The sequence below is a fragment of the Larus michahellis genome, chromosome 6, assembly GCF_964199755.1.
Source record: "Larus michahellis chromosome 6, bLarMic1.1, whole genome shotgun sequence".
In the NCBI taxonomy this organism is placed as follows: Eukaryota; Metazoa; Chordata; class Aves; order Charadriiformes; family Laridae; genus Larus; species Larus michahellis.
Window position 1 is genome coordinate 51,062,808 of NC_133901.1, and position 14,556 is coordinate 51,077,363.

At 51.9% G+C, this 14,556-nt stretch overlaps 2 protein-coding genes across 8 annotated transcripts; one reads left to right on the forward strand and one right to left on the reverse strand.

Annotated features, from left to right (window-relative positions):
• Positions 1–733: 733 nt before the first annotated feature.
• On the forward strand, positions 734–8,999 carry LOC141744915 (cytochrome P450 2C8-like). 3 transcript variants are annotated; one of them, XM_074591813.1, is made up of 9 exons: positions 734–751; positions 3,293–3,455; positions 3,954–4,103; positions 4,402–4,562; positions 4,939–5,115; positions 5,639–5,780; positions 6,210–6,397; positions 7,544–7,685; positions 8,406–8,999. In XM_074591813.1, the coding sequence occupies exons 2-9, from the start codon at positions 3,422–3,424 to the stop codon at positions 8,585–8,587; spliced, it is 1,176 nt and encodes a 391-aa protein (XP_074447914.1). In that variant the 5' UTR covers positions 734–751; positions 3,293–3,421; the 3' UTR covers positions 8,588–8,999. The 3 variants fall into 3 exon arrangements, with proteins under 3 accessions (XP_074447914.1, XP_074447912.1, XP_074447913.1); XM_074591811.1 differs by lacking the exon at positions 734–751 and adding an exon at positions 2,446–2,947; XM_074591812.1 differs by lacking the exon at positions 734–751 and adding an exon at positions 2,774–2,897.
• Positions 6,471–12,906, reverse strand: LOC141744916 (zona pellucida sperm-binding protein 4-like). 5 transcript variants are annotated; one of them, XM_074591819.1, is made up of 5 exons: positions 12,701–12,906; positions 12,219–12,340; positions 12,038–12,140; positions 11,313–11,468; positions 6,471–6,630 (listed from the first exon to the last, which is right to left on the reverse strand). In XM_074591819.1, exons 1-5 carry the CDS (start codon positions 12,897–12,899, stop codon positions 6,623–6,625), a joined length of 588 nt encoding a protein of 195 aa, XP_074447920.1. In that variant the 5' UTR covers positions 12,900–12,906; the 3' UTR covers positions 6,471–6,622. The 5 variants fall into 5 exon arrangements, with proteins under 5 accessions (XP_074447920.1, XP_074447916.1, XP_074447919.1 ...); XM_074591815.1 differs by having other exon boundaries at positions 6,471–6,740; XM_074591818.1 differs by lacking the exon at positions 6,471–6,630 and adding an exon at positions 8,645–9,751.
• Between the last annotated feature and the right edge of the window lie 1,650 nt (positions 12,907–14,556).

A 14,556-nucleotide genomic window follows, 5' to 3' on the forward strand; every position in this document is an offset into this window, starting at 1 on the left:
AGGGCAGGCAACAAATCTCTGTAGGCCACTAGCCTGAAGCTGACCCCAGCAAGCTAAAATCTTCCTGGGATATCCATCAGGAGAATCCTCTCCTCCTAACAATTTTGAGCCTGGAGACTGGGACAGACATAGCGGCAGTGTAGGAGTAGCCCTGGCTGTAGAAAGCTCTCTAGAGCTTCTGTGGAAAGAAAAGTAAGTATTAAGCACCACCACAAAGAAGTGCTGGAAAGAGGCGTAGAAAACGCCCTGCGCATTGTGGGAGTGCCTCTGACGAGATCGCAGTGTCTGGCTTGTACTGTGCACCATATGTGGCACAAACTGGCAGTGCATGGAGGAGAGGCTCGGTCAAAACAATCCTCCACAGAAGGTGAACAGTATTTGCCGACAGCAGGGACATCCACACCAAGCTTCCCGGGGATGAGGGGTGCTGGCAGCACAGTGGGCAGGAGAGGCATTTTGCAGTGCCACCTTCTGAATCAAGGTCCAAAAAGAGAAGGCTCAGGCAGTAAGCCTTCTACACAACCATGGCAGTTTTGCTTCAAGCTTGTGCTTTAGTTTAGAAAAAAAGAGAAAAAGCTACAACACTGGCAGCCTTTTCTTTGACTATCCCCAATAGGTGCCTCCAATTAACTTAAAACCAAAGCTCCTGGTGAAGATGGAGAGGAGGGCATTTCAGCCTGGCCTTCCTGGACTTTCACGTGAACGGAGAGGACAGAGCAGTCCTGCCTACTCTTAGCATCTGCAAACAGAAGTGAGTACTCGGAAAACCCTGGAATACTACTGTGACATGAAAAGGTCTGTGTTTTCCCACAGGGACGGGTCTGAGTGACTAGTCTTATGTGTTTTCCTCCCTTGTAAACCCCCAGTGTGTCTGCCAGGGCGGTGGGAATATCTGGAATATAATGATTTTATTCTGACAAAAATGAGAAAGCTTGAAAGTATTCCCAGTTCCAGGGCTCTTGCCCAAAGTGTGTCTCAAACTATGAGGTAGAGCTAGGAAGTAAGCCCTCGTCCCCAGGATCAACGGCACTTTACAGGGAAGGTGGCAAGGCAATGAACTCAGGCAGCAGAGAGGCCTCCTGTAGCCAAGTAAACTCCCATGAACTCCGCTTTCACCCAGAGCGACATGAACTCCCATGAACTGCCCTGGCAACATCTGAGCCGATGCAGAGGAGTTCACGTCAGCGGATAAGCAACTAGCCCAAACTTGTTGGCAATTCAGTTTTTCCACCAAAGTATCAAGTACAGGTCTTTAAGAAGTGAAATGACATTTTAAACGAACAGCTAGCAAATTATTGCACCAATGCAAGAGAGCAAGGATGACGTAAGAACTTACGGGGAAGCTGCAGAAACTTTTGCAAAACTTCGCTAGCTCCTCTGAGTGAAGGGGAAACTCACGCTAACACGCTGCGGCACAGCAAACCCAGCACACTCCAACCAAGCACCTGGTTCACCCAGGCCCCTCGCTGATTCCCACCAAGTCCCACGTCCCCTATCCTCGCAACACCTTCCGCTCAGTGGGATGAGTCCTGTCTGCCTGCAGAAGCGTCGCAGCTCAGGAAAGACAGAGGGATATGGCCAGACTGAGCGAGCTGAGCACAGGCAGTGCCACAGCCCTGAGGGTCCTTTCTACCCGCCGTTGCCACTGCTGTTGGGACCTCGCAGGTACACAGCCCCAGAGTGGGCAGGAAGCCTCCCCAGCTCTTTTTGAAGCCCTTGCAACACACCAGACATGCTCTGCAGTCTCCCAGAGCACCTCTGGCCCTTCCAGGGGAGCAGTTCCTCATGTTGGAGTCAGACAACAACTAAACAGGGAACTCGTACGTGCCAGCTTCTAGCAGTAGCTTGGGTGCGCTGCTTGGGTCATTGCAAGTGCAAGGAGTAGTGGCCAGGTTGCACTGACCTATACCCAGCCTCTCACAAGCGCACCTCTGGCTCAGCTTGGGAAGCCATTGCCCAGAGACCCTCTCAAGAGACCCATCTCAAGATTTCTCTCTTCTCTACCTGCTTCTCTCACCCTTTCCTCTAGGAGACCTCAAACAGGTCAGAGTCCCAAGGTCTAGTCCCCTTTTCTTATGTCTTTTTCTTATCTCTCCCGGCAAATCCTTTCTCATCTATTGTGACGTCTGGAGACCTTTCTGCCCTTGCCAGACGGATATTTTATACTTTCCCCTCCTGTGAGGCCAGACATCTCTAGGGAGAGAGACCGAGGCAATTGCTGTGCATTGAGGAGAACACGTCAGTATGTTTTTTGGCACATCACACGCAGTGCGAACTCCACTGATAATGTCAGGAAGACTTCAGGAACAAGCAAGGATGGCTCACCCCACTGAGAGCTTGTACGATTAATACCAAAGAACAGAAAATGCAAACAGCACTGAAGTACTTCGAAGATACTCTCGTGACAGTGGATTTCCAGGAGCGCCTGAGTCAAAGAGTGTGCCCCTAGTGTGACCTCTTTAATAATAAACTTTAGATGAAACAAAACAAGTTTTATGAACACATTGTAAATTTCTTAACCTCAGTTGGCCTCTGCAATTGTTTGAGATAAGGTGTGTCTTTGATGGCCAATTAACACTGAGAGAAGTCCTAGTTTCATAACACAGGGCAGTCAAACAAATGATTGACTACTAATATTGACTGACTCAGCCACGTGATCCAAAACCTGCTGTTGAGGTAACATAGCCAGCATAGCTAACATAGCCCTTCGGTATATAGGCTCGGGCTCCGGCAGCCAGAGTCACTCCCTCCTGAGCCACAGAAGCAAATGGAGCTCCTGGGAGCAGCCACTGTTGTCCTCCTGGTTTGCATTGCTTGCCTGCTCTCCATCACAGCATGGAGAGGGAGGTCTGGAAAGGGGAAGATGCCTCCGGGACCAGCTCCCCTTCCCATCCTAGGTAACTTGCTGCAGGTGAAACCAAAGGACTTGGCCACAACCCTCCAGAAGGTGAGGCCACTTTCTTCTTCTCTCTTACTTTCTTCTGTGGGCAAGAAGTGTGTGGGACCTGTGCGTGGGGACAGTCTGTGACCATAGCTTGATAAGCAGCTATCCCAGAGGAGCAGAAAAGCCATGAGGATCTCAGCTGCTCCCCCGCACTGCTGTTGTCATTGTTGCACAGGGCCTGATAGCTGGGAACCCTCTCCACACCTATATTTGTCAGGAGAGGACGAAAACTTGACGTTGCTGGTCTGTGAGGCTGCACCGCCTGCCGTGGGATGCAGCAGCAAGGCCACTTTTCAACTCCTCCTCCCGCTCTGCTCCATGGCCATCTTCTGTCTTGCATTTTGACAGCTCAGTGAAGAGTATGGACCAGTGTTCACAGTGCACCTGGGCTCTGACCCAGTGGTGGTGCTGCACGGACATGATGTGGTGAAAGAAGCCTTGGTTGATCGCGCGGACGAGTTTGCTGCCAGAGGACACATGCCAATAGGAGACAGGGCGAACAACGGATTAGGTATGTTTGCTGAGTGAGCTCCTTCTGAGGAGAAGGGAAGGGCTGAGCATTCATTTGGCAGATCAGGGCTGGAATGTACCACGCAGGAGGGAGGACTGTGGAGAGTGGGTGGGTCCTACCTGGAGAAGGGAAGGCAGAGTGGGCTGTAATTGCTGCCTTTCATCACCCAAAGCGGGTAGTAGAGAAATGGAGTCAGATTGATCTTAGTGATGTGCAGTGAAAGGGCAAGCGGCAACAGCCCCCAGCTGCAGCAAGGGGAATTATGTGCAGATACGAGCGATGAATTGTTCACAAGGAGGTTGGGCATGTGGTGGAGAAGGCCAAAAGCAGGCAGGTGGACTACAGTACCTCCATAGAGTGTCTCCAAACCACAGTACTCTATGACACTACCGTGACAGTGCTCTCCCAGGGACAGGATTCGCTCTCGCTGTGAGCCTCTGTTCATCTCACACCCAGCACACCCAAGCCAGGTCTTTGCTCTTCCTTCTTCCTCTGCAGGGATTATTTTTAGCAACAACCAGGAGTGGTTACAAGTCCGTCGGTTTGCTCTCAGCACTCTGCGCAACTTTGGAATGGGGAAGAGGAGCATTGAAGAGAGGATCCAGGAGGAATCTGAGCACTTGCTAGAAGAGATCAACAAAACAAAGGGTATGCTACAGTTTCAATATAGCTTATGTTTGCAAGAAAAAGGACTGTACTAAGGGAGACCCATGTCTTTAGCATAGAATAGAATTAGCACGTGCTTTGTCCATGCACCAACTGCCCCTCGTTACAGAGCAGTAAATAATTCCGTGATCACATACTGTTCTTTTTGGGGACCCTTCTGTGTCGTTCAGAGACTCTGTTCTGGTATTTCCACTAACAGCCAGAGCCCAGGTTACCCACAGTAGCCATGAGTAGCCATAGTTGGTTTTCTTTATGGTTTGTAACTTTTCTGAAATCCCAGGAACGCCTTTTGACCCAACCTTCACGCTGAGCTGTGCTGTCTCCAACATCATATGCTCCATTGTCTTTGGGAGACGATATGACTATAAAGACAAGAAGTTCCTGGCCCTGATGAATAACATGAACAACATCTTTGAGATGTCGAACTCCTACTGGGGACAGGTACAATCCAGTAGGCATTTTAGTGTGTCAACATTCTCCTAGGGGAGCAGGGAGCCTTCCTCCCAGTGAAGTCCCATCTCAGTTTTCTAAGTAGGACCCCGTCAGTGCTCTGCTGCACAGGAGGGAATTCATTCAAGAGCAAGACGCAGCCTCACCAATGGAGAGCTGAGGGTGCTTCCCCCTAGTCCTGACACCCTTCTTCTCTGCCTAAGGTTCCTACCACTAAGCAAGCCCCTACTGCCCTGTCAGACTGCCCAGCCTCACCGCCCTTCTGCTTGTCTCAGTTGAGAGGGTTGTGAACTTCCTAGGCTTTTTGGTAATATCAAAGGATGGGGCAATGGTCATGCTAGGGACCCTCCTGTTTCTTTCTTTCCAGCTCTACCAGATGTTCTCAAATATCCTGGATTACTTGCCTGGCCCACACAACAAAATATTCACAGAATTTGATGCTCTAAAAGCCTTTGTGGCAGAGGAGGTGAAGATACACCAAGCCACCCTAGATCCCAGCTCCCCTCAGGATTTCATTGATTGCTTCCTCACCAAAATGCAGGAGGTAAGGAGACAGCGTACAGCCCCAGCTCATCCCCAACACACCTACACTGAGCCCCTTCCCTCTCCTAAGTAACACAGGCATTGGGATGATCCCTTCCCAGGCAGCTAGGCTGTGCAGTGGGAAGGCACCAGCAATACCCCAGATATTGCCTGTGCTAGAGCTTATAGCTCTGGGTCTGCACACTCACCAGCCCCTACCTGCACCTTCTTGGACAGCAAGACCTTCATCTGCTCTCACTGAAACACAGGGATGTGTGCAGTCTGGTCTTGCAGTTCTTCCACTGGAAAGCAGTTAGCACAGCAAGGGCAGACATGCAGCTACGTACCATTTGGTGCACAGCTTGAAAGAAGGCCGCGCTGGTGTTGAGCTTACTGCACAAAGAGAGCATTGCAATGTCCCAGGTGGCTGCTGCAGCTTAGCAGAGAAATGCAAGAGCTCTGGGTGAGAAAGAAGGCCTGGGATGACACAAGAAAGGGCCACTTTTCTCAGCCCAGCCAGAGAAACAGCCCAGCCTTTTCCCTAGGAGAAAGAGCACCCCAATTCCAGTTTCCACATGAAGAACCTGATAACCAGCACCTTCGACTTGTTCATTGCCGGGACTGAGACAACTAGCACGACTGTAAGATATGGGCTTCTGCTTCTTCTCAAATACCCGAAGATACAAGGTACCAGTCTGTGACCTCTTCCTCTCTAGCTGTTCCCCTGGGCTGGGCACGCGTCTAGCACCGTATCCTTCTCCCAACTTTCCTCCTCTCTCTCGCACATTTTACCCAAATGGGCAAAGTCCTTGCACTGTCATTCCCCAGGGTAGGCATTAGAGATCCCTCAGCTTCACTGGCATCATCATCAGCTGCACTCCCTTCACAGCCAAGGACTTGACTGTGTGTCTTTACCGCCCAGTACTCCTATTTAGTCAAGTCACTGGGAGGACATTCTTTGCATGGGCCGCAGTGGAACTGTGTTCTAGTCGACACCAAAACCAACATCAGTGCTCCTGTCACCTGTGATGTGTGATTTGTGGGCAGCTTAGGGCAACCTGTTTAGGTAGGTTTGGTTTTATTTACCCATTTTATGGTTTGTGCTTCTCATGACAGAGAAAGTTCAAGAAGAGATTGACCGGGTAGTAGGACGATCACGAAAACCTTGCGTGGCTGACCGGACCCAGATGCCCTACACAGATGCGGTGGTCCATGAAATCCAGCGCTTCATCTCCCTCGTCCCCCTGAGTGTCCCTCGCGCTGTGACCAAAGACCTCTGCTTCAGAGAGTATGTCATTCCCAAGGTTAGTGGGCAAGGTCCCTCAAGTTCGGCAGCACTTTTGCTCTTAGGCTGGCAGTTACAAGCCAGAAGCTAGAAGTGCAGTGGCCTGACCTAGTATCACCCAGCCCTTCAGGAAGGTGTTATCCTCAGGCTCCTGTAGCTCACTTGCAGCCCCTTGCTGCCACTCCGTGGGCCAAGACTGGAACAGTAGCTCTGCCCAACACCTTTGCTCACTTGCTCCGCAGCTTTATCCATCTGCAGAAACACGGTGGGTTCACAAAAAAAACAGAGCAGTGACTCCTCACACAAAAGGCAGCAAAGCCATGGAACTGCTCACCACCCTCCAGGAGAGCCTGTGCGCATGCCTGGAAGCAAAGTCAGTTGGTGGTTATTGAGCACAGAAAACCCCAGAGCCACAAAGTGCTGAAGACTACGTTTGCAATCAAGGGAACGAGCAAAACCTCTTTGCCTGTTTTTACACACTTCTTGAGGCAGTCACTGCTGGCCATTGCCAGAGGCAGGCTGATGGGCTACAGCAACCCATGGCCTGGCCTGTCGCAGCAGCGCTCGTTGCTCTTCTGGCTGACTGTGTACAGCAGGGGAACAGCAGCACACAGGCTGTTGGCCTTTTAATTTTCAGCTGTCTGTGTAAAATCAAAAGGCAGGACCCAGGGACCTGCTCAGCTTCTAGCAGATGGCTCTTGTGTCATCACTGTTGGATTACTTATCTCACACCCCCACCAATGGCTGGTCAGGAAGAGGGAAGGAAGAGGACTGTGGCAGAAGAAATTTGTCAGGAGACGGGAAAGCAACCTTTTGCTTTTCGGGGCTCACAGAAAAGAAGGAACATCTACAAGTTCATTAGGGTGAAACACTGAGAAAGAGGAAGAATTAGGTGGGGTGTCCCCAGATGACTAGAGCAAAGTGAGGATAAATGGTCCGAAAGTGAGAGGGAGCATTCAGGAAGATCAGCCAACAATTGTCCCTGCTGTCCCATCTAGCAGGCTCTCCCTAAAGCTGCCTCCCCAAAGGCAAGGTCCCCAAAAGGAAACCAAAGGCACTAGTAGGACTGTGCTGGGATGCTCAGTCTTAACTTGGCAGGCAGTCGGATTAAGTGACCTAACTCACCTCCCCTTCATATTCTGCTCTTCTCCTTGTGTTATCTCAGGGCACCACAATCTTTCCTGTCCTCACTTCTGTCCTCCACGACAGTAAAGAGTTTCCAAACCCAAATGAGTTCAACCCTGGACACTTCTTGAACGAGAACGGCACCTTTAGGAAGAGCGAGTTCTTCATGCCCTTCTCAGCAGGTAAAGCACTGGCTTTCTCTCTCTTCCTCTCCCTGTCGCCGTCGTCCTCCTCCCCCTCTGGGGACCATTCTGCCTTTCCCTATAACACACACTCCCTCTTCCCAGCGTGGTCCCACCGGTGCTTCCATAGGGCTCACTGCTCTCTGGATAACCCCTCCCTGATGCTCCATTCCCCAGCTGCACCTCCCATCGTGTTCAGGCCTGGAGGCTTCTCAAACCTCCTACTGGGAGTTGCCGATGTAATGATGTGAATGGGATCTATTGACGCTTTCTAAAAAACCTGTCACCTTCCGACACAACCACCAAAGTCATCCTTAACCATCCTCTCTTTCCATGGTAGTTGCACTTTTCCCAGCACCTCTTAAGTACCTCTCGGGCTACACGCAACCACTCACCTACCAATAGCCCCTACCCTCTGTTTTCTCATCTGTGCTTCATGTGCCCTTACTCTCTCTCACCTTGCCCTCTGCGACGCCCCCTCTATGCTCAAGACTTCTTCTGCTCTTGTTCTTCCTTCACACACCCAACCAAACTGCCAAGGGTGGGCGTCCATCTTTCTCCAACAAACTATTCTCTTGCAAACGTCCTTAGTAATCCCGACAGTCGTCTCACTGCTGGAGCTGTATCTGGTAAATAAAGCTGCCTAACATACCTGCTTAGTACAAACTCTTGTCTACTTGGCAACACCCGTCGAGCACTATTTGCTGTTTTCACTTCCAGGGAAGCGAATATGCCCCGGAGAGAGCCTGGCACGCATGGAGATATTCCTACTCATGGCCATCATCTTGCAGAACTTTACCTTGAAGCCTGTCGTTGACCCCCAGGAACTCAGCATAACCCCAACACTGAGTGGGACAACCAACGTACCTCCTGCCTACCAGCTCTGTGCTGTCCCCCGCTAAAAAGCACAGAAACTCTTTCCACGGTATCCTGAGCCTGGCTACTCCTTTTACATCTGCCTTACTAAAACCAATGGCAGAAGCATTGGCGCACCTCCCTAAGGCTTCCAGGAAGACAGCCCAAACACAGGTGCACAGAGTAGGCACCTTCAAAGCCTCCTGGAACTGCTCTACCACATCCCAGGGAGGCCCTGGGTGACATTGCAACCTGTTGCACTGATGCTCTCTCTGTGGGCTCCTTGAGTGCAATGGCTGCATCAAATAGCTGATTTTCTCACACACACAGCTCCCATGGCTGCCCACGACCTGCTTCTCCTGCAGCATGTGTCCCACCAAGAGCAGCATGCTTTGCAGATGGTTAGCGCTGCACGTGTGTACATTAATGACCCAATAAAGAAAAATCTTTTTATGATTATTTGAGCCATTATTTCCTTTGGGTTGGGGCAGCACCCCATCCGCCCCATGGTGGGTAAGGAACAGCTGAGAATGACGGGAAGTTGCCATCACAGGGGGTAAGTTCTGCAGCTGGAGTTGTATTCTCTTCCCACTTTTCTTGGGCATATCACTTCATCTCCCTTATGGTCTGGACTCCTTCTGCTAAATGAAAAGAGTGCATCCCTGTCTTTGCAGGCTGTTGGGAGAAGCTCAGCCACCTGAGCCATGGGGACTGCAAACAACTCTCTGGCTGCTCTTTCCTACCATCAGAATCACTGCGAGGATTTAGATGTTATTTATTAAAATGAATGAACTTAAATTTAGGAGGACAGCAAAACCAACTCTCCCAGAGACCTTGGGTATTCCAGGGGAATCTCATTTAGCTTCTGCATCTCAGAGGCGTCACTGCAAACAAGTTCTTCCCCTCTCCAAAGTCTCTTTTGTCCTGTCCTCTGTAGAATTTCATGTACGCACAAAGAGAAAACTCTCTTCTTCATAAACTGCAACCGCGCGACCCCTGGTTTCCAGGAAAAGGATCGTGTCTGTTATCTCTAGTCACAGCCCCTACTCGGTGCTTTTCCTTCAGTGACAGGGTGGATGGTTTTCATAAATGGATTCCACCACAGGTGGCTCTCCTCTGGGCTTATTTGTCCTCACGGGCTTTGCTTGTGTTTGGATGTCTGGTTTGCAGCGCTTGTCTTGATCTTCATTTACGTAGGTATTTCTTGTCCCCTGCATCATGGTCATATAAAAGTCCCAGAGGTAAAATACAATTCCTGTGATGGTAGTCACAAGGTACTCGGAGACCTTGTGAGTACTGCAGAGAATACAATATGCAGTAGTTTCCACCTCTCTTTGGAAACGTTTGGTGGTATTTTGAGTAAAATATCATATTTGCTCACATCCCAGGTTCATCCCTCCTTCTCCCTCCATTTTTGCCCACGCAGGATGCAGCTTTAATGCCTGTGTACTCTAAAACAATGGCAAACCATTGCTGGCCTCTCATCTAGGATTGCCTCAAATGGACAGAGGTGCAACCAGAAAGAGCAGTCACGTAGGATCCCCAGGCAAGCATGGGGAGAGACCTTACCATGAGCTCTTGTATTAGTTTTGTGTGGCAAGGTGTTGGTAGCAGGGGGGCTATAGGGGTGGCTCCTGTGAGAAGCTGCTAGAAGCTTCCCCTACATCCGATAGAGCCCATGCCAGCTGGCTCCAACATGGACCCGCCAGTAGCCAAGGTCGAGCCCATCAGTGACGGTGGTAGCACCTCTGGGATAACATATTTAAGAAGGGGGGAAAAAAACAGCCCAGCAACTGCAGCTGGAGAGAGGAGTGAGAATATGTGAGAGAAACAGCTCTGCAGATGCCAAGGTCAGTGAAGAAGGAGGGGAGGAGGTGCTCCAGGCGCTGTAGCAGGGATTCCCCTGCAGCCCGTGGTGAAGACCATGGTGAGGCAGGCTGTCGCCCTTGCAGACCATGGAGGTTCATGGTGGAGCACATATCCACCTGCAGCCTGTGGAAGACCCCACGCTGGAGCAGGCGGATGCCCAAAGGAGGCTGTGACCCTGTGGGAAAGCCCACGCTAGAGCAGGCACCTGGCAGGAGCTGTGGCCCCAGGGGGAGAGGAGCCCATGCTGGAGCAGGTTTGCTGGCAGGACTTGTGACCGTGTGGGGGACCCACACTGCAACGGTCTGTTCCTGAAGGGCTGCAGCCCGTAAAAGGGACCCATGCTTGGATGGGACCCCGTGCTGGAGCAGGGGAAGAGTGTGAGGAGTCCTCCCCGTGAGGAGAGAGGGGCGACAGAGACAACATGGGATGGACTGACCACAACCCCCATTCCCCATCCCCCTGTGTTGCGCGGGGAGAGTAGGTAGAGAATTTGGGCATGAAGTTAAGCCTGGGAAGAAAGGAGGGGTGGGGGGAAGGTGCTTTAAGATTTGGATTTATTTCTCATTATCCTACTCTGATTTGAATGGTAATAAATTTAACTAATTTCCCCAAGGTGAGTCTGTTCTGCCTGTGATGGTAATTGGTGAATGATCTTTACCTCAACCCATGAGTCTTTAGTTATACTTTCTCTCCCCTGTCCAGTGCAGAGGGGGGGTGATAGAGCAGCTTTGCTGGGCCCCTGGTGTCCAGCCAGGGTCAACCCACCACAGCTCTGTAGGGCTACCCTTGAAGCCAGTCCTGCATTTAGGAACGCACTCAGCAGCACCGGTACACACCAATACTGCTCTACCAGGGAAGTAAGGAATCCCAGTTCACGGCTCCTCCAGGAGGAGGCACGCTTACCTGTGTTACCAAAGTAACAAGGCTTCACCCTGTCCCTAGGGTCATAGCAGCAGCCTCGCTCTTCACAGTCTCCCTGGCTGATAGGCAAGGAGGCACACAGCAGCCGGTCTTGGCTGAGGACAGCAGAACAGACACCACTGCTTGGAGCATCCAGGGCTGGAAGAAACAGCAGGAGTTTGCAGCTAAGGCACAAGGAGCAGGGGGGTAAAGACACAGAGGACACTGCTGGCAGATGTCTTGGTGACTCTGCATGCAAATCGAGGGAAGTTAGACTCAAGTGAGGGTGAAACACACAGCCTGGAGCTGGCACGGAAGCCGGCTTAGAAGGGACCTGCATTCCCTGGAACAGAGACTCCCCCTGAAGCCACTCACAAGAGACTAGACTGTATGGGATCTGTCAAGATAAAGTATTCCGCATCAACTCTGGTAGTTTGGAAAAATCATTGTACCCAATCTCCAGCTCAGTCCCTGAACTTGCAGGGATCGATGCAGTCAGAACATGTCTAGGAAACATAAGGAACATTCACCTGCTGACCCTGCAGAGGAGGCACAAGCCCTCAGCAAGTTGGTGGCTCTTCTGTCTGAAACCCTTCTCCAGGGAGTCTTCTGCACAGCAGTAAGTCCCTCTGCCCAGCCCCAGACTGACTAGGAACAGACATCCAAAAGGAAGGGCACTCATCACCACAAGATACAAGCGGGACTTCCTAATGAGCTGTCAGTCTTACCAGGAAGGTCCACAGGGCACCTGAGCAGCTTCTCTTCATGAAGAACCTTTTGTCCAGCATCGTCTGTTCCTTCAAGCCCAACCAGCATGAGGTAATTGCCATCCTAGGGGAGAGCCACACCAGTCAGGGCAGCCAGAGCAGCAGTAGCCACAGTCCCAGCAGAACCCCTAAGGTCACTCACCCATTCAAAGACATAACAGCCAGTATAGGAGACCAATACTTTCCTGGAGCCATCTGGAGTCCCAGATACCAAGAGCCCACACTCAGAGTCATTCTGCAGAACGTGTGCCTCCCCCTCGGTATCTAGGGAAAGAGGAGACAGCAGCAGAGGTTTCAGCATCCCACGTTGAAGACGGGGTCCGCTACAATCCTACCCTTCTGTCGGAAAAAAGGCCCTAGCCAGTATTAGGGTCTGGGCCAGCAGGGGTGTGTGAGGGAAGAGCCAAGACCCAGCAGCCAAGACCATCTAGATCGAGGCACGGCACGCCACCAAAGCCCGTGACTGCTAGGTCATACAAACAGCCCCCTGGTTACACAAGATGCACTGAAGCCGTTAGACAACACTTCACATCAAAGCTGCCCCTTTCTCCTCATTCCAGGCATACACCTGCACTGTGCCAAAATACAGCAATAAGAAAGCCTCTTGACACCACCCTCACTTACCCCAAGTAGTCAGCACAAAGGAAGCGTTCCCTTCCCAGCCTGGAGGTAAGGTGAACTGCAGGCTTTCTTGGCCACAAACCAGCAGGGTGGGATCAGAAAAAACACTACCCTGAGCCCCCACAACCCAAACAAGGGGACCAAGAAAGCCCCAGAAGAGCACAGCTCCAAATGCAGCCCTAGACTGCCCTGCAACACCCATCCTGCTCTCTTGCTAAGCACCATAAAGCAGCTGCTCTCAGCCTAGCCTTTTAAATTGCAGAGCCAGCTGGGACCAGAAATTCCCAAAGTGTCCAGGTGGACCCAGCCCAGCAGTTTAACACCTTCCATTGCTCTCACCTGGCTCTGAACCCGGCGCAATCTGCTTGCACCCTTTGAAGGTGTGCAAGCAGGAGCTGCGCTTATGTCAAGAGACGAGCCTGCATTCATATCACTAAGCTGAGAGGAACTCCTCTGTGCAATTTACTGTCCAGCCCCAGGAGGGTCTTCAAACCCTTTTTTCTCACCCCGAGTTCTTCCCGCTGCTGGCCCATGCAGGAGATCCACCAGCTTTTCCCCATGTACCCTACTGCTGCTCTAATTGCTCATTACATGGCATGAGTGCAAGAAGCTGCGTGACAACGCTCTTTTGCTCTTTTAAAGGAGCCGCCGCTTCAAATGCCGGACATGGGGTGCCAACATAGAAGCACAGAAATAGCCCTCCACATGAAATCTGTGGAAAACTGTGGCGCTCGGGCAGGCTTTGCACCCCTAAAAGGAGGTGATTCCCCTTAAACGGTCCTGGCTGTGGACTACAGCCCCGTTTGCAGTCCAGGGCTGTTCCGGGCATGGCTGCTAGGTGGCAGGACCATGTGCTCTGTGGGACACCCACCCCCAAAGGCTGGCCAAGTGGGCTGACAGGATGGGCCTGAGACACAGGTAAGGGGAGCCTCTGTAATCCCAGAGAAAGCCTCTGCCTGCCAGCACCCATCGCCTGCCTGTACCTGCAGCGTGTCTCACGTAGAGCCTTCTCTCTCCCTCGCCACACATCAGGCTACAGCACCCCCACTGAGTAAAAGCCTTATTTCCATATGGGAAGGCCATCTTTCCGTACAGATGTTTCTGTATTCACGCAATGGAGGCGTGGATGTCTTCACGCTGCTGCAGGGGTGGCACGCACATAGTTGGTGCGTGCGTTTTTGTGCCCTGCTTTTTGCAGCAGCAGCGCTGGCATAGCCTGTGCCGCGTGTTCTTTTGTAATCTGCTTATTTCTTTGGGACTAGATCATCCCTAGATCGTCTAATCTTGACCCTTAATAACGCACTGCCGTTGGTAGCCACCCACACTCCTGCTCTCAGCAGACCCTCCGGACGGCTGCCCAGCCCCACGCAGCAGGCAGCGTGCCCACCCCTCCAGCCAGCCCTCAGCAGCAGGCATGGGTCGTAGCTGAGTCCAAGGGAGGTGTTTCCTTTGCTCTTCCACCTTAGCCCACAGCCCGTCGCTCCTCTACAGCAGCACAGGATGCCGTGATCCCAGCCGGCCAGCCGGGTGAAGAACGTCACTGTGCCTGCCCTGCGCGCTGCTTCTTTCATGTACCAACCAGGAGAGCTGTTCCACAAAGTACAAGACCTTTCCCGCTGCTCTGCCCGGCAGAGACTGAAGCAAATGGATCTCGACAGGCTGCCTGCGTGGCTGCTGTTTGAGCCGCGCTCACGAACCAAATGGGCTGGTCCCAGCGCCTGCCTGGGCACCGGGCAGCCACAGTGGAGAGGAACCTGGGGAAAACATTTGGACTTTGGCAGGGAGGGAGGCTTCATCTCTGTAGAAGCTTGTGCCAGGACAGCTTGCCCAAATCTCACAGCCACCGTGTGACTGCTGAA